Below are 19,304 nucleotides of genomic sequence, written 5' to 3' on the forward strand. Positions count from 1 at the left end.
CAGGACACCTTGTATCGTTCAAAATAGTTTTTTTATAAATATTAAAAAATGTTTTTCTTATAAATATTATTGAGTATTTTTCAAAAAGACGTTTGGTGGTTTGTTGTGCAATTTAGAATAAATATTTCAGTCCCATTTAAATTGGGACATATCTAATTGTAAGTAGCTGGGGGTCCACAGCAACAAAAAAATATTGAATGGAGGTAACCAAAAGCTGAAAAACCGCTGGCATAGAGCTGCGGGTGCTAGAAGTGGGAAATTGACAGCATGCGCGCTAATACGTCTTATTTTCTCAAATGCCAGAGTACAAGCAACCAGTGCTGCAGTTAAGTGTATAGTTGGTTGCATAAAAACAAATTTCACTTTTAAAGCCAATCCATAAGCATTTATAGTTGTTCTAATTGAAATTTTTTACAATTTTGCCTCGCAGAAAACTAGATCTGTTTTTATATAACAAATAAAAAAAACTGAAATATAATAATATTTTTATTGTGCAAAAATTATGACAATATATTATGTAAACCATTTTCTGTATAAAAAAATCTACAACTAAAGTCATCTACAATATGGTAAAAAAGAAGTTACTCAAAATATAGGATGCCATGTTTGAAACTAAGGATAATTATTTAAGAAAAACTTTTTTACCAAATTATATGTTAACGAACTAAATACAAAATTGTTATGATACATATTAAGCTGCTCATAGATTTTAGACTTACTTTATTTGTACAATAAAAAAATAATCTAATTATTTTTGTGAATAACTAGCAAAGCAGTTATATTTAATAAATATAAATATATTGAAAAATCTTACCTAATATACAACAGTGCAAAGCAAAAATCCTGCCAATCAATCAATACGTACACCTAGGTAGGTATATATAAAAATAATACATGGTGCTTACAAAATATATACTTTACACTTACGAAAGCCAGTCTACCTAATATATAAAAAGTATAAGCTGGAATTAGTTCTTAACTCTAAAATCAAAAAATTCATCCAACATGTTACGTGAAACATAACTAGAAACACGCAACAAATTAATAGTAATATTAGCACCGCCATAATTTTAAGCAGCAAATTATCTTAATTTCAATTGACCGAGCCAGAAAAAGTGTGGAACAACCACCTCACTATTGGTGTATAGAGATTTCCACATCCAGGTAAAAATTCACAACTTCTTTTTTGACTCTGTTACATGTCTTGATTTCATTAAACAAAATAATAATTCAGAAGTTAATGGGCCCTTTCCATTAAATAGATTTTACTTTTCAGTCTCAAATAGTGTTTCTACCTGGGTACATAATTTTCACGTACCACACAGAAATGAAAATATGTTGGTACTGCTAAATTATTATTTACATACGATTTTAAAGTTGTTGTTACCTACAATTCAGTTTAAATTAATAGTTTCGGTATTAAACATTTAACAAATAGCATAATAAATTTTAAAATCTCTTAATATGTTATAAACAAGTAATAAATCTTGTTCTTCAATATAAATCAGTAATTTGTCATAAAATTTAAAAACATAAACATTTGTTTAAGTGAAGGTGTAGCAGCTTTGATTCTGTTAATATTTGTTAATTAGAAACTGAGGCACCCTGTATAAGTTTATGTAAAACTAAATTTTTTGGTCTGCACGTCGTCTACAGAAGAATCTTATATATTAAATTTTGATTATTTATTTAATAGTACCGTGCCTAAAGTGGTAGCAACATCAATAAAAATAATACCCCTAATTACGAAATATTTACCGATAAATAAGGCAGTGTCAATAATAAAAATATATAAAAATATCAATCAAACTTCCAATAACAAATTCATTTTGCTGCATTTTTTTATATTTCTGATGTCTATCTAACTCAATAAGTTGGTAAAACGGTTTATTCTTTAATGCCCTAAAATGAATTAGTTACAAATATCTTTGAATGCCTAAACCTATATTCACTTTGAGGTCGAGTTTCACCTAAATATTTTAAAAGCATTTAGATTATGCTTTACGAATATCTTAAGATAATAATATGCATATTTGAGTACAAAGTTTCAGTGGCTTACGGAAAGTCAAACTCTCATTAGTCACTGAAATAAGCATAATCTATTTGATAAACTTATCGTAATAATATACATAAACAATAAAGTCCCGTTAGCACTTAACAAACACAGTTTCATTTTAAAGATACAGTTTCCTAACTGTACTTTTAAAAGAAATAAACAACAAAATATATTACCATCTATTATATACCTTCAAATTCATTTCGATTATGAACAACAGAACTTACTTAAAACTGATATGGACGAATTTAACTACAAGATCACTTTTAAGCAAACAAAAAGAACACATCTTTAAATGGCAAATATGTTAATAACAATTATTTTGGAATTAGTATTCTTGAAATAAAGTTTATCAGAGATATACACAACATTGAAAGCTATTTCACATGAATTATCTAAACATAGGTAGCCATTGCATTATTGTTTGCTCCTTGGGTAGCTCCCGAGTTGCCCAGTTGCTTCATGTTACTAGGTACATATTGCCCGATGAAAGATCCATCCTCCGTAAAGCGACCTAATAAGAAATATTTATACTAAAATATCCGCTCCATGAAGAACTACTACCAGTCTAATAATATTTCAATATGCAACCTTTTCCTCAACCAACCTCCTCAGTTAAGTAGTTAATTAAAAAAATATGGGGCGTTTTCCAACATTTTAACTAAAGATATTTTTCGACTTCGTTTAACTCCTAAAAAGAAATTAAATATGCCTTGTAAGGTAGGTAATTTTTATATTTTAGTCACGCGCGTCAGCTTCTGTGTTGCCAACAGAAACTGTTATAATAAAATATCTAATTCCAAATTGGAAATTATGATATATATATAAATTAATATGATGAATGAATAAATAAGAAAATATGATTTGAATTTCCAGTTACTAGTAATTACCGCCTTATACGTTACAAAAGTTATTTTATATACTTTCAGCCCATAAAATGTTAATTAAATTTCTAGTTAACAAAACCCTCAAAGAATATGACTAATTAGTATTTTTTATACACAAATTATTTCGGCAAGTGTGTTTTGCAAACATAAAATTGTCTAATTTGTGCCAAATTTTCTTCAATTACACAGGCTGACAAATGTGACCGCAAAAAACATGTGATTTTCGCCCGTTTTTTCACAATTCGCAGAGAATTAAAAAAAAATACATAAAAATTTGTTTTTGGTCGCAAATTACTTGTAAAAAACTGAATTGAGCATAGCTTTTAGTATTTTGAAAATTTTAAAAATCACCCCTACTTAGGGATAGAAAAAATGCCAAAAATGAACAATTTGAATATTACCAATTGATATAAAAACTATTAGCATGTGAATTATCTTAATATATTTTTTTGGAATTTTTACAATTATTTCTGATATTCTCTATTTTTAGGGATGATTCTACCCCCTGAGCGCGCTTAAGGGTGGATTTTCTAATTCAACATGCTTATTTCAGTCATGAGAATAAATCTTTCTTTGTATCAAGAATCATTCAACAGAAAAATTCACATGCTGTTTTTATATTTATTGGTAATATTCAATTCTTCATTTTGGGCGGCTTTTCAACCCCTTAGGGGTGATTTTTGAAAATTTTCAAAAACAAAGCTATGCTCATCTTAATTTATTACGACGAGTAATTTGAGACCAAAAACATATTTTTATCTATTTTCTTTATTTCGCTGCGAATTGTGAAAATACGGGCGATTTTTGCAGTCACTCTTTGGCCGACCCTCAACCCAAAAACCAGAATATACTTTTCCGAAAGATTTTGGTGAACCGAAAGCCAATCCGATATCCAAATTCCTCAGTTGGCTCTGGTTTTCGAGATTCCCTAACCTAAAAGTGCCAAAATCGCGATTACATGAAGAAATACATCGAACTACTAAATTTCAACATACGATTTCTAAAAGTTGAAAAATGATATCGGGATAAATCCAAGTACGTTTTAGAGAGTAAGCATAGTACTTGAAGACCCCCAGTAAGGGTTTCACAAAAAAAAATTACAAATTACCTTTCCATGTAACATAACCTCAAATATGTCAAAAAAATTGCGATTTTGGCATTTTTAGGTTAGGATATCTCAAAAACCAAAGCCAATTGAGAAATTTGTATCTCGGATTCGAATTCAACATATCAAAATCATTTAGGGAAGTATATTTGTGTTGTTGAGTTAAAATATTGTCGGCCTGTGTTATCAAATAGACTGTACCAACCTCTGGCGGAGGATGCAGAATCATTGCTTTTATTCCTACCTAAAAAATCAATGCAGAAATCGCCAGGTTATGGTACCCCATCAGTGTGCCAACAAATGTTTAGTGATATTCCGCTTAGTGAAGTGAAAACAAGAAATAAGTGACCCGTTTAAATTAACTAATACGTTCACCAAAAATATTTAAAAAAATTAAATATTTTTAAAAAAGAACATATTAATTTTCTATGCAGTTGGAGAAAATAAGCCCACTCCCAGACAAGTTACAAACAAATTATATTAAAAATTGTTTTCAAAAGTTAATTACTATTTTTTCGGTTAGACCGAGCACTATAAATTACGTTAGTATGGCAATTTAAATTAGCTAATAGGTGTTGTTAGTCCATGGAAACAAATAAAATCTTACGTATTAAACCAATGTCGCAAATCCTTGAGATGTGGTTTCACCCTGACCCCGTTTTCGACCATACTGTCCGATAAAAGAACCATCTTCATTCATACCCTCTATGAACATAAAATTAAAAAATAAAAAAAATAAAAAAGCCCCCCTCCCCCAAAAAAAATTTTTTTATACTCACCAGTATCGCCATCGCCGTACTCCGCCATAGAATCGGTGTCGCTTTCTGGGCCAATCTTTGGTTCACTGCTCATGGAAGCTCTGCCATGCGATTTATTGTCCAGCCTAAATGAAAAAATAAGAATTTTTCAAAGAAAAATGATCATGAAACTTACGGTTGAGAATACTCGTGGAAACCCCCTTCGTCAGGATAGTCATGTCTACCATTTGCTTGTTCCCGTTCGTGTACGGCATACTTTCCACCACGGTTCCTCTTGAAAATGCATACTATGATAAGAACCAGAAGTAAGAAAGCGATTGCAAGCATCATTCCGATAAACCACCCCGCAGTTGCCACGTTTTCTTTGTGTCTAATGATAGGTCCATCAACATCGTAAGTGCTAACTTCCTGAGATTCACTGTCAACGTAATATTTATCATCGACAGATGTTACAATAAAATCGTATTTCGTTGCAGCTTCCAACCCAGCAACTTCTAGAAAGTCTTCATTATACTCGGGTTCAGTCTCCAAGTAGTTCGTCTCTCCCTGTTTTCTATATTTAACTAAAAAGTGGGACCCTGGTACGCCATCTTCGCTTGGTAACCAGTGAACTTTTACGGAGGGGGATAGTCCATCTTTTATTAGGTACCAGTCAAAATGTGGCGGCGAAGGTTTATAGCTTCCCGGAGGTTTAGTTTGCCTTTCGATGAAAAATCTTTTAGATTCCCCAACACTGGTTGTAGCGCTAATGTAAATGCGGTACTTTGTACCTGGCTGAAGACCCGCAAGTTTAGCCCTTTTTCTAGTAGGATCTCTAATTTGTGGATTTCGGGGAACTGGCTGATAAACTTTCATACTGTTGTCCACCTGAGCGTAATAAATATTGTAACCGGTTAATATACCATTTGGTTTGTCAGGTTCTTCCCACTTAAGCATAAACGCCGATGAACCCAGTGGAATAGCTTCTAAGTCTTGCATTTCTCCCGGTATTCCCTCTGGAGTTTGGAAAGTAAGAGTTACACTTGGTGGACCATTGTATTTTTCATTGAAAACGTAAACTTGAGCATAATTTTTCGTATATGGATCGAAATTGCTAACAAGAGCCTGGGAATTGCCTCCTTGAACTTGAATTTCTTTGGCTACTAGAGAATTGTCACTCCATGTCCTTACCTTGTATCCTTTAAAATGTCCTCTAACCGTTTCATGGGGAACAGGCTCCCAACTTAACAATGCAGTAGTAGGGCCTTGCAGCTTTTTTAATGTGAAATTAGTTGGTGCTTTTTCTGGTTTGTCTTCCCCCGAATAACCTATCACTTCCCGAGGAGCAACATTGGCATCACCGAGGTCATTGGCTGCAACTACTTTTATTCTGTATTGTTGGAAGGACGGCTGATTTTCGATAACCAACTTATCCTGATTATAATCATGTATTTCTTCTGGTTCATCGTAATCTTTTCCAATGATATCTCGTCTCCAGTAAACACGATACTTGAATCCCGGACCATTGTGTTCAATTTGAGGGATACGTGTCCAAGATATCACTAAATTATCAGGGCGGTCGCCTTCGCCTTGTACGTTATCCGGATTTTTATGGGGTACCTCAGGGTTTGTCGTACACACATCAGAATGAGAAGAAGGGGTCGACGGGCCAATTTTATTGACGGCAATTACACGGAATGTATAATTGGCCCAAGGGTTCATCGGTACGTTGTAGGTCATATCTACGGATGGTACATGATTGAAAACATCCTTCCATTCTTCAGGATTGAAACTCGTATTGTACTGTATTATGTAATACAAGATTGGGGCACGATTATCTCCCATTGGCATCCAATTAATAGTTGCATCTTTCTCGTGGCATGTAACACCTTTCATCATTGGTGGATTTGGTACATCTTGAACAGTAAGCTGAGCCTTTGCAGATGCTTCGTCTAATTCCGTTTTAGCCAAGCAAGTGTATGTTCCAGAATCCAGTTCATTTGTTTTAGTTATAGTTAAGGAGTAATCCGTAGATTTTACAAATCTTGGTTCTCCTTCAAAGTCAATCAGTTGGTCATTTTTCAACCAGAATATTTCCAAATTCAGCGATTCATCAGCAACTGCGTTACATCTAAAGGTAGCAATAGATTTAGCTTCTACTTCATAGTCTTCTGGACCGTCAGTGATGTAGGTATGAGCTAAAGACAGAAAACGATTGTAAGATACAAATTTTATCATTGAAATTTTTAAATAAATTAATTCGTATATTCGAGTTACTGACCTTTAACGTCTAATTTGGCACTGGCGCTAGTATTTCCAAATTTATTTTCAGCATAGCATGTATAATTGCCTTTATCGTCAAATTGTACCGAATTTATGAGTAGATCGCCATTTGACTGAACTTGATATCGTCCGCCAGTTAATTCCTTTCCATTAAGCATCCATTTTATATTTGGTTTTGGAGCTCCCAATACTTTACAAGTCATGTTTACGTTCTGATTATCTACTGCCTGAGTATCTCTAGGTGCTTCCGTTATTTCAGGAGGCAAAGCTGTAAAATATACCACCGTTATAATTTGAGAAATCCAAGTCGATACTTTAACTCACCCAATACATTAACGTAAACATCTTTGTAGACATAACCCAAACTGTTAGTAGCATTGCAACCGTAATTTCCAGTATCGTTCTTTGCCAGTTTTTCTATCATGATTTTATTTTTATATACCTTACGCCTAGGATTAGAAAATGCTTCTGCTATTGGTTTACCATTGTGTATCCATTTGATTTCCGGTTCAGGGACACCACCGGCTTCACAAACAAATTCCACAGTTTCGTCTTCTGCAGCATTTATACGTTCCGGCTCTTTAATAAAATATGGAACGGCTAAAAATATACAAAACCTATAGACGAGCTTAAATTAATGATTGCATTATATACCGTATACTTTCAGGTTGATTGAATACGACTTGGCTTCGCCAACACCATTACTAACTTCACATGTATATGTTCCTTCATCTTCAAAATCGATAATCTTTATTATCAAGGATTTTCCATAATTTCCTTGAGTTATTCGATCGGAAGATTGGACTATCCTGCCATCCTTCGACCAAACTGTTTGGGGAAGTGGTCTAAAAGCGTATTTTTGTTTTAAAATAAAAACGATCACAAATTAAAATATTACTTACGTTCCTCCAAAAATACAGTATAACTTGGCACTTTTTCCTCTATATGCAACCTCATTTTTCCTAGTAACGTACTGAAGAACGGGAGGATATTTATTTTGGGAAGCCGAAACTCCAGAAGACTCAACGTTTAACAGTACCCTATTTCCATATTTATATTCGAATTTTGTAGGGGATGCAGCTGCACAAGCGTACATAAAATCATTTGTTGCGTCTTCTTTAGTAAGATTAGAAAACCATAGATTTCCTTCGGGATCTAGAGTCATTCGAGAGCTGTTGATAGTCTTCATAGCATCATTTGTGTAGAAATATATCCAGCTCACAATGGGTTTGGGCCATCCATCAGGTGGTTGACATGTTAAATTGAAAGGTTCACCTTCCCGACCTGATAGTGATGTTGGTTGACTACTTTTGAAAGAGTTCAGTTCTGCTTTACGCATAAATACAGAATTCGATGTTGCCGTGCCATACTGGTTTTCGGCGAAGCACTGGTACTGTCCGAGATCTACATCTGAAGGCCTAGATATTGAAAGTGTACCACGCCCAGTCTGTTGAGAAATTCGATCGTCATACGTTTGCCACATAAACGGTTTACCATTCTTTATCCAATAGTATCTAAAATTGCAAAAACAAAGACAATTTTGTTATTTCATTTTTAATTTTATATGAATTACTTTGGAGCAGGTTCCCCGATAGCTTCACACTCTATGTAAAACGGTTTATCTGTTTCTCCATTCGATTCAACTTGAAATAGCACTTCGTCTGTCGGCGGCTGTTTAACTATATAAGGGGGTGACGGAACTAAAATAAATTCAAATTAATAAAAGTGTACGTATATAAAAATGTAATATTACCTTCTCTAGCTAACGCCGAGCTAATAGATAGTAATAATAACAAAACCGGTTTATCTAAATAATATTTCATTTTATGTCGTCTAATAGACCGCATCTGAAAAAAAATTTCTAATCAAACAAAAACTAAAACAACCGAATGTACATATTATTGAGGAAATCGTTGGAAAAGTATGTACAAAATGATTACACAAAAAAGTTCCTCTTATTTATTATGAAACCTACAAATAACAAACAAATATGTTAAAGATTTGGATCTTGACAGGCCATATTAACATATTTTCAATTATAAGGAAAGCAACATATGTACATCAAAATCAAGGACAATCAATAAAGTGTTACAAATGGTAATCTGTACTTAAAAACGTTAAGCCAGGCCCTTTTTTAAATAATAAAACATTTCAACTATATTTGTATTATAATTTGAGAGGTACTCAAAGCCTTCTTAAATCATGTCTTAAAAAAATCAATACTTTGATTTTTATACTTGCAGTACTTTTTGTAACAAACACCTGAGCTACTACTACTTATTTATTTAGTACACAAATATTATTTAATATAAATGTTAAATAAAATAAGATTTCATTCATAGAAAATATTATCTTGTTAAATTTAATATAAATAGTTTAAGATAGTATGAACTCATTTATTGCATACATAAATTTATATACAAATTGGATGACTCAGTGGAGTCGTGACTAACTAATTCAGTGTTTGACCACATAAGATTAGAACAAAATTGAAATAAATGTAATCTTCAAAAAATGTATGCACTTGGATGCACTCTGAAGGAAGTTTAAGAACAAAGAATTTGTAGATTATATAACAAACATAACTATGTACAATTTACTTTTAAAAACATTTACTAAAGATGCTTAATGGAATATTATTGGACCTGAACATAAATTGAATGATTATTTTATAGTGCTATTCAGAGTCACTAAACCATTTACTCTTATACGTGACATGTAAGTGCTATGTATGTATAAACTAATTGGTTTTAATATTTGTGTAAATGTCTAAAATTTATTTTCAACGACTTTTCGGTTGGATTTCGTTTACTATCTTTCAACATATTTCTTACAAAAGAAAAAATAGGTGAAAAGACAAATATAAATTTTTGTAGGTCATGATGAAATCTATTAAAATTAATGACTATACTAAAATATTTTATTTTAAAACATATTTTCAAACAGCTATACAGAAGTTATCCTTACTACAATAAGTAGGTCATTAACTATTAGAAAATAAGAACAATTTGGTTAGAGAACAGTAGTTAATTTTATTTAGAAAAATGACACGAACATATGAAATATTAACTGCTATTATAGCATATTCTATTCTGAAAGATAAGAAATATATATAATATAGAATTTAACAGTAATGAAAATAATTTTTTGGAATTTCAGTTTCTGTATTATTGAAGGACAAGATAATTCTACTTAAATAAATATGACTTCATTACATAGATGTCAACATTAGAATTAACTAGAATCTAATGATTTATAGCAGTTATTCCAAAAATAAAATATTTTAAATTGGCTCTACTAGCCTTAGTAGGTACTATTCAGAAATACAGTTACTTATACTTAATTAATAAAAGGATTGGTCAAAATGTCATAACAGTTAACTCTCATATTACTGTATAATTGCAAAACTAAAACTATTATGTTAATATTCCGGTTGAAATCTTCCATTTGAATACCTACTAAGCATTTGTTAAGTAAAAGGGTTTTTTCATAACAAAAAAGAAACGATCAAGTGTGTGTGTATGTGTGTAGGTAGATAAGGTTCCTATACTTGTTCCTATATGAATGGCAAATTCTAATCTTTAATAGGTTCAAGATATCGCTTGCTATATAATTTATATAAAAGATAACAGGTGATAAAGATAAGATAAAAACTTACCAAATATTTAGAACTAATATGAGGGGCTACTCATAACGATTCCACACTTATTCACAGTACACAACAAAGATAGGTGCGGTCGTTTCGTTTCGTAGGTACACTAGTCACTAATCGAATATCGAATATTTTAGTACGAAGTAAATCGTTTTGAACAAAATTTAAAAATTACTTCATAGCCAAATGTCTTTTTTAAAATCACCAATTGTTTCTGGTTTCATCGGTTCATTAGGCTAGTATAACAGAAGTTTTCATAATAAAATATTTTTATTCGTAGGCGTTGTGATTTACAGTTGTTTTCTACTGCCATCTAGCGGCTTCCACCTAATACGTTACGTCACTTCCCATGTTGTTGATGCGTCAAGTTCTTGGATTCTGACGCGTCGTGATGCGTCATTTGTTACCACAATCCAGATCACGATATTCTGTAGATAAAAAACTACGTTTCATTCAAATAACTAACTTACATTATACTACTACTACTTAGTTCGCTTAAAATTATGAAAATTAGAATTAAGATATTTTTATTCAGATTAGAATAGTTAGATTGGCTCAACTGTAAAAATATTAAATAGTAGGGCCCTCTAGTGGCAGCTACTCCTAACAGATCCTTCCAAGCTTGGCGCTTTTTTCTGATTCTGATTCTATATTTAGAACACACCGAAATTGAACAAAAATGTGAAAGGAAATGAAGGAATCATGGTCATTATAGAGAAATTTGTAATTAAAAACAAGAAGAAAGTAATTTTTTATTATTTCACGACAAGTTCCTGCAAACAATGGTGTAAAACTATCAGTATTCGTTTTAAATATATACAGAGTGTACCGGAGATTAATTTCTTACAATTTCTCTTTAAAAATTTGAAAAATGATAAACCTGTATGTGTTAGGTGTTTATACTAATACATGTTATGGTTATGTTCTTTATTTTATCATGACTATATAAAATAAGTAAGTACAAAAACTTATGTGCATTATTTTGTAGAAAATCAAAGCGCAAACTCGGATGTTATTCGTCCGACTTTAAACACTGAATCAATATCGTTACATCACGTGCAACGTGCACCGTAAATTGTGTGTGAAAATGGAGGAGAAAGGGCGCTTCTTTTCTATGAGAACGGGAGTTAAAAAGGGGATGACTAGCTAGCTAATGGTAAATCGATAACGCATCAATTGCATACAAGCTTCGCAACAGCTAGTTAAAACTAAAAATGAGCGTGTCGTGAATTAACTGATTGGTGATTGTAAAGTTTCGTAGCCTTAATTCTTCAATTAGATAGTTATCAACAGGTATAACTAGTGAACTGACAGCATGCTGTCCTATAGGTCTTGTACATTTAAGTAGTTTAGTAATATGAATGATTAAACCAGCTCATGAAAATAAGCATAGCATAGTTTCATAATGGCTAAGTAGATTATAAGTAATACATTTACATCATTCGAGTTGTCAGTATGCCTCAAAACAACCCATCCCCGACCGACGTTATTCGTTTAGAACCCCTGGGAAGGTATAAACAAACTCAAAATGGGAACGTGTATGCTTCAGGTAATTAAGTTTTAGTTCAACTTCTCCACAACCGCCTCGCGGATCGCTTAAACACACCAGCCTTTTCTTTGAATCCATGCAGGGATACACCACCCTCTTATTCATGTTCTCAAAATTGCCCTTATTTGTGAGAGTATCTAGAACCGAGTTATTACAAGAAGCATGTTATAAACACTAAACTCTCTAGAGCACTATGTTTTAACTATATCAGATCTTTTGAACAAAAAAATATTAGCAAATCAATTTGAGTCTTATGGGTATGTAATCCGTGCTCGCCCGGTCACAGTTTCACAATAATATATTGCGAGATTTAGCACCAGGTAGTTTTTATTTAAAACAGTAGATATGCACGACATCTTTACCTAAAATTATTTTATTCTTGCATGTACGTTAGTTTATAAATAGTTAATAGCATTTACCATACATCTGCACTAAATTCTGTCATTTCACCCCGGAACAAGCGCGTAGCTAGGGGCGTATCCGGACTAATTTCACAAGGGCGCATGACTTATTTCACCCTCCGGTGTACCGGAATAACTGTACTCGTCTCATGTCGATATTATAACATTCCGCTATTTTATACACGTATTTTTTAACAAAATATATCACAAAAAGTACAACTTCGAAACAATTTGAAAATATCAATGTAGAATTAATAGATTAATAGTTAGTTTGACCAAAACGTGGTGTTCAATGTTCAATCAAAATAGAGAATTAATATAGTGAAAAGAATTAGTGAGTAATTATTTTTCTGAGTGCTTCACCGATTGAAATTCATCCATCACAAGTGCATGTGAATAGGCATTATTGTGGAGGGCAGACATCAAGAACCTTTGGTAAAGGTTTCAGTTGTAACTGGGAATCATAACATCGAGGCAGTTGTCTGGAGGCGCTATCAGAAAGTGATGACCGAACAGGATGTTGACGATGTTGCTTTTCTTACAGGTACAAATCATAGTGTTTCTGCACCCATCACTCACTCAATCTGTCAGTCATCTCCACTCATTCATAATCCCTGTGACACAGGCGGTGTTGTAGGGAATGAAAGTAATGCTGGCACTACGAAGAAGAGCCTTTACGAGAACCATGGAGTTGCGGCATGCTCACATAACAGAGCTCTCTGCATTGCCACCATCGTATTTGCCCTATTATTCACTATTGCCATCATTATTGCCTTTACCGGGCCCCAGAGCGGTAAGTCTGTACATACTTATCCGGTTCCGTAAAAACCTCTTGACCTTTTTTATTATCATATTCATATACGGGGTGTCTCGAATTAGCCTGCAATAGTTTAATTGCAATTTCAACGGAAGAAAGCGACACCCCGTAGAGTAGAATACAGTTTGTTCCAAAACAACATGTAGATATTTTAAGGGGCGTTTTCTGTGGCGATTTTATGAAGAAAACTTCATATAAACATGTGTTTAATGTTCACTTTGAAGATGGTTTTCTTTTAAATATTTTCGAAACGTTAAAGATACGTAAATTAAATTTTACACACGTACCAAACCTTTTATGCCTTGCAATATAAAATTAGATTTAATGAACAAAAAGACCACTTACTATTCTATTTTTCAAAATTTTATAAAAAAATTTGAAATTTCGGGTTTTTTACACAAAAATGGATTTTAGTATCAAGTTTTGTACACGCGCAAAATTTAAACTTTCGAAAATATCAAGAGAACATTGAAAACCAACGGTTTTACGTCACGTGTTTATATGAAATTTCCTCATAAAATCGTCTTACTAGCGGTATCTTAAAATATCTATTCGTTTGATTTGGAACACCCTGTATAAGTAAGAATTTATGAATTTTAAAAATTATCGTATAAAATTGTATTGAATTGGGTCGGGGTTTTAGACTGTACCTGTGCTGGTGAAAAGCCACCAAATTTCGTTGATGAAGGAACAAACATGACTAGAACCTTCGTACCAAGGGCAACAAACGGACAAATTTTTCCATGGAACAATATTCGTCTTCCTACCTCCTTGAAACCTACACGATATAACTTAACAATCCATCCTAATCTTACGACTTTAGAAGTTAGAAGTAAGTTTGGAATTCGTTTAGAAATAAGCAGTTTGTTAGAAATTGGAACGATTTTGTTTATAGGTCAAGTATCCATTGAATTTCACGCAGACAAAGACACAAATTTTATAGTACTTCATTGTAAGAATCTTACTATACTAGATAAAATGATACAAGATAAAAGAGGGTATAATTTAACTATAATTAAACTGTTAGAATATCCCGGAGCAGAACAGTTGTATATAGAAATTAGAGAGAAATTTAGAAAGAGGCACAATTATACTCTGAAAATAAGATTTAACTCAAAATTAAGTCAGGACCCGAAGGGGTTTTATATTTCTAATTATATCAACAAGGACGGTGATAAAAGGTGCATATATTAAGAATTTTATTGGCAATCGCAATTATAAACGTCGCATTTTCAGATATTTGGCGGCAACACATTTTAAACCAACGTACGCTCGAACCGCCTTTCCATGTTTCGATGAACCCCAGTTTAAAGCCAAATTCAGGTTAACTATTTTTAGAGACAGATTCCATATAACTCTTTTTAACACACCTGTAGTTAACACCGATGACTTGGGATTTTACATGGGTACAGGTTTGGTAAGCTTTGGTACAATAAGTTTTTCGTTAAAGAATTTTAAGGTTTAATTTTTTCAGTTACGAGATGACTTTTTGGAAACTCGAGAAATGAGCACATTCCTTGTGGCTTTTGTAATATGTGACTATTCCCATCAAAGCGAGCAAACTGAAAAGGGGGTTTCTGTCTCAGTGTATACTTCAGCACCTTATATGCCACAGGCATCATTCGCCCTTAAAACAGCCACGCACGTCTTAAACTTTTTCGAAAATTTCTTTGGAATATCCTACCCTCTTCCTAAATTAGGTAAGTCCGACAAAATTAAATAAGAACAGTGGCACTTCCAAAATCTATATGAAATTACTTTCAGATCTGGTAGCTATACCGAACTTTGCAGATGGTGCAATGGAAAATTGGGGACTAATTACTTATCGCGAAACTGCCATTTTATACGATACCAATGAAACTTCTATTGCAGCGCATCAGTGGGTTTCCACAATTATAACGCACGGGATTGTGCACCAGGTAATTGCCAAAAAAAAGTCAAATTAACAATTATCTCGATAAAAATGTGTTACTGCTGATTTCTCTTCCAAAATTTTAAATGTTGAAATATTTCCACTAGCGTAAAAAGGGGTGTTGGTTATTAGATACATCAGGTTGTCATGACTTCCGTTTTCCGTTCACTAATAAATTTTCACACATGCACGTTGTCATAAGAATTGGGTATCGGTGTTTCAAAACAATGACGCGATATTTTTACAATCTAAAATAGGAAACAATGTGTGGCGGTTGTGATTCATATGCAAATAACATTCTATTGTTTCATAAAATATAGTTCCGATTATTATATTTTAATTCCAAATACTTTCAAGAGAACAACAATTCGACACTTCCGATTTTTATAAATCGGTAGTGAAATAGAGATTAAACTTTATTCCGTACAATATTTACACTGAATAACATGTACATACATTTAAAAATTATAAAATGTTTGGTATCCAACTGATAATAAACCGCTAATGCAAGTAGTCCTCAAGTTACGTAAATCTTTTAATTTTATTCCGTAACCTGTGATGGCATTTATTTTCGCGGCTGACGTAATAGTTTACTTACTGGCTGTTAGTTTCCTTTGAACAATCATATTTCCTAATAATAAAGAAGATAATGTTTAAATTTAACACATTATTTAATAATAAGTTTCATTCACCTAAGCTGCTGGATGACTAACAGCTAACGTAAATGTCAAGGAATCTTTATTTATAGAATAACATTTTCTTTACTTCTTACGAAAAGTTCTTTGAGGATAGATACATAAACCATTTTGTTGTAGAGCTGCCTAATTGATGTTTTTCCAAAATCGGAAGTTGAGCAAATTATTTACTGATATTACAATGAGATGTTTGCCAATATAACAAAAAACATGACTCGTATTTTTTTTATTTTTTGTGATATTGTTTTACTACCAATTTAAAGCAATGGATTATTAGCACATTAGGACAGGGCCGGCTTTAATATTATATCCCCTATTATACTTTCGTTTCTTTATAATGTACATTTATGTGTATCGAATTTTCCGGCATCATTAATGCAATAAAAGACTTAATAATTTTGCTGATTGATTCAATTTTAGTGGTTCGGCAACCTCGTGACTATGAAGTGGTGGAATGATTTATGGTTGAACGAAGGTGTAGCAATTTATTTTGAATACTTAGGTGTAAATAGTTACTTCCCGGAATGGCGAATGATGGAACAATTTATTATAGATAAAACTCAACCTGCTCTCGCCTTAGATGCACTAACAAGTAGTCATCCTGTAACTGCGGCTGTAAACGATCCATCTGAAACTGAAACTATTTTTGATACTATTTCTTATAGCAAGGTGAATTTATGTTTGGGTTTAGGTATAAAAAAAAAACTATACGTGATAATTATTCCTTTAGGGCGCAGCGATTTTCAACATGTTGGCTAACTTTTTACAAGATGAAATTTTGCAAAATGGCCTTAATGATTATCTAGATACTTATAAGTATACTAATGTCGAAACAAAAGATTTATGGAATGCTCTTAGCAGAAATACCAACCATACACTTGACATAAAGGTAATTTTTTTAATTCCCCTTTTCCATAGAACCCTGCTTTTTACACAATTTTTATGTGTATGAAAATGTTACATAAGTACCTATATAACAAAATAAACTAAATTATAGGTTGTAGTGGAGACGTGGATTAATCAGATGGGTTTTCCCCTTATTACAATCACCCGTGAAGGGAATGAAGTTATAGCAACTCAAGAAAGGTATTTGGTTACTGTGGAAAGTACTAACAGTTCTGTACGTTCCTTACCAAAATCCAAATACGATTATAAATGGTATCTGCCATTAACATATTTTACAAGCAATGACACAGAAACAGTCAAACACATTTGGATGAACATGACAGATGGTATAGAAACTGTTTTATTATGTAATTTATTCCTTACAATCCTTACACTATTCTCATTTTAGTGCGATTTGAATTAGATCCCGAAATACCTTGGATTAAGGCAAACGTAAATCAAACTGGTTTCTATAGAGTCATGTATGACGAAGAAATGTGGCAAGCTCTCATTTATAATTTAAGAAATAATCATTCTTTATTCAGTGCGGCAGACAGAGCCAGTTTAATAGATGATGCATTTTCACTATGCAGGTATAAAAAATGAATTTCAGATTCTGGGGAACACGTAGTAGCAAATTCATTTTTTTTAGAGCCGGATTACTTAATGCAAGTATCCCTCTAGAATTGTCGTTGTATTTAACGAAAGAAAGAGATTATGTGCCATGGGCTACAGCAATAAACCATTTAAAGGCATGGGCACGAAGGTTGTCAGAATCGTTATCATATAAAATGTTTTTAAAGTATATGAGACAATTACTGAAACCAGTTGCGGAGTATGTTGGATGGAAAAAAAGGAGGTCGCATTTAGAAAAGTGAGATTAATCTTAAATTGTAAATATTGTTTTCGTTTTTTGTGTATTTTTTATAGGTTGTTGTGTGTAGAAGTGCTTTCGGCTGCGATATTATGTGAATTAAATGACACTATATCTGCTGCCAAAGTGCAGTTCCAAAAATGGATGCAATCCAATGAATCCATAGATCCAAATTTGAAAGAAGTTGTGTATTCCGCTGGAATAAAATATGGTGGTATTACTGAGTGGCAGCATTGTTGGAATGTGTATAATAATACCACATCTCCAACTGAAAAGAAGCTGCTGCTCAAAGCCTTAGGAACTGCTTCTGATCCTTGGTTGTTACAAAGGTACCTATATAAATAGTCATCCAAAAAAATACTTCATTAATCAATGAGGTTAAAAGGCATTGAGTTATCTAAATATAAATTTAGATGTCTGTAGAAGATTCTTTGCAGGTATTTAATGGAGACTTTGGATAAAAATATGGTAAAACCTGATGATGTGAGAGTGGTACTAGCAGTAGTCGCGGCAAATCCAGAAGGAAGGTTGTTGGCTTGGAGACACCTCAAGGCATACTGGCCCACCATGCATTCACTTTATGGAAATGGCACACTTTTAATGGGTAGTCTCATATCAGCAGTTACCGCACATTTATCAACACCTTATGATTTTTATGAGGTAGTTAAATTTAAAAAAAAAACGGTAACGTAATTATATAATTGAAATGAAACATATATTTTCCAGGTTTCAATTTATTTCTCTGGAATGAATGTAGGATCAGCATCAAGATCTTTAGAACAGAGTCTAGAAATAATAAAATTAAACATTAACTGGGTTTCTCAAAATGAAGAAGAGATATACATTTGGCTGCGCAATAATGTTAAATAGATGTAGTTCTTAAGACTAACTTTTACTATTTCTTTTTAGAGTTTTTATTTATTTAAATATCTGAGTACTTATATTTTTATATTTTTATATGTACCTATATATTGATTTTTGTATTGTGCATTATTCAAATTGACATGAATTAATAGGATATTTTTATCAGAAAATATTGTCTTCTAAAATACATTTTCATTATTATAAAGTATTTTTTATTAATCCAAGGAAACACCAACTAATCATTTCTAAAAATATAGAAAAAGAATTAAATTTCAAAACTGGCAAAGGCATATTTCACATAAAATAAATAAAAAAATTACATCAATAGAGTAAATTTATAAAAATAATATTTTCTTACTAGATGATTTTGTGATTAATTACAATGCATATTTTAATTCCCCACAAAAAAGTGTCCTAACACCTACCGAACAATGTTTGAGTTGTTCGTTGACAATTTGAAATGAAAAGAGAAATGTCAAATTTCTCTTCTACGCGTTATTCTGCATTAAAATCCGATACTTTTTAACATAATTCAGCGGACCTTGTATCTCTTAAGATAACTGAGAGCCCAATGGTGGGACTCGGAA

General features: G+C 32.5%; 2 protein-coding genes across 3 annotated transcripts; one reads left to right on the forward strand and one right to left on the reverse strand.

The window, feature by feature from the left end:
- Positions 1 to 482: 482 nt before the first annotated feature.
- On the reverse strand, positions 483 to 11,010 carry LOC108906821 (neuroglian). Of its 2 annotated transcripts, XM_018710221.1 has the most exons (11): positions 10,727 to 11,010; positions 8,822 to 8,915; positions 8,642 to 8,768; positions 7,971 to 8,582; positions 7,723 to 7,913; positions 7,393 to 7,668; positions 7,067 to 7,336; positions 4,982 to 6,983; positions 4,828 to 4,931; positions 4,656 to 4,753; positions 483 to 2,570 (listed from the first exon to the last, which is right to left on the reverse strand). In XM_018710221.1, exons 2-10 carry the CDS (start codon positions 8,913 to 8,915, stop codon positions 4,659 to 4,661), a joined length of 3,771 nt encoding a protein of 1,256 aa, XP_018565737.1. In that variant the 5' UTR covers positions 10,727 to 11,010; the 3' UTR covers positions 483 to 2,570; positions 4,656 to 4,658. The 2 variants fall into 2 exon arrangements, with proteins under 2 accessions (XP_018565737.1, XP_018565739.1); XM_018710223.1 differs by lacking the exon at positions 4,656 to 4,753.
- A 1,027-nt stretch (positions 11,011 to 12,037) lies between these two features.
- LOC108906777 (endoplasmic reticulum aminopeptidase 2-like) lies at positions 12,038 to 18,806 on the forward strand. The gene is made up of 15 exons (XM_018710136.1): positions 12,038 to 12,269; positions 13,215 to 13,463; positions 14,131 to 14,319; positions 14,383 to 14,668; positions 14,724 to 14,904; positions 14,962 to 15,187; positions 15,252 to 15,406; positions 16,515 to 16,763; positions 16,825 to 16,983; positions 17,092 to 17,326; positions 17,389 to 17,572; positions 17,632 to 17,853; positions 17,910 to 18,182; positions 18,291 to 18,513; positions 18,580 to 18,806. The coding sequence occupies exons 1-15, from the start codon at positions 12,176 to 12,178 to the stop codon at positions 18,721 to 18,723; spliced, it is 3,069 nt and encodes a 1,022-aa protein (XP_018565652.1). The 5' UTR covers positions 12,038 to 12,175; the 3' UTR covers positions 18,724 to 18,806.
- Positions 18,807 to 19,304: the final 498 nt, after the last annotated feature.

The sequence above is a fragment of the Anoplophora glabripennis genome, unplaced genomic scaffold, assembly GCF_000390285.2.
Source record: "Anoplophora glabripennis isolate ALB-LARVAE unplaced genomic scaffold, Agla_2.0 scaffold5, whole genome shotgun sequence".
Lineage (NCBI taxonomy): Eukaryota > Metazoa > Arthropoda > Insecta > Coleoptera > Cerambycidae > Anoplophora > Anoplophora glabripennis.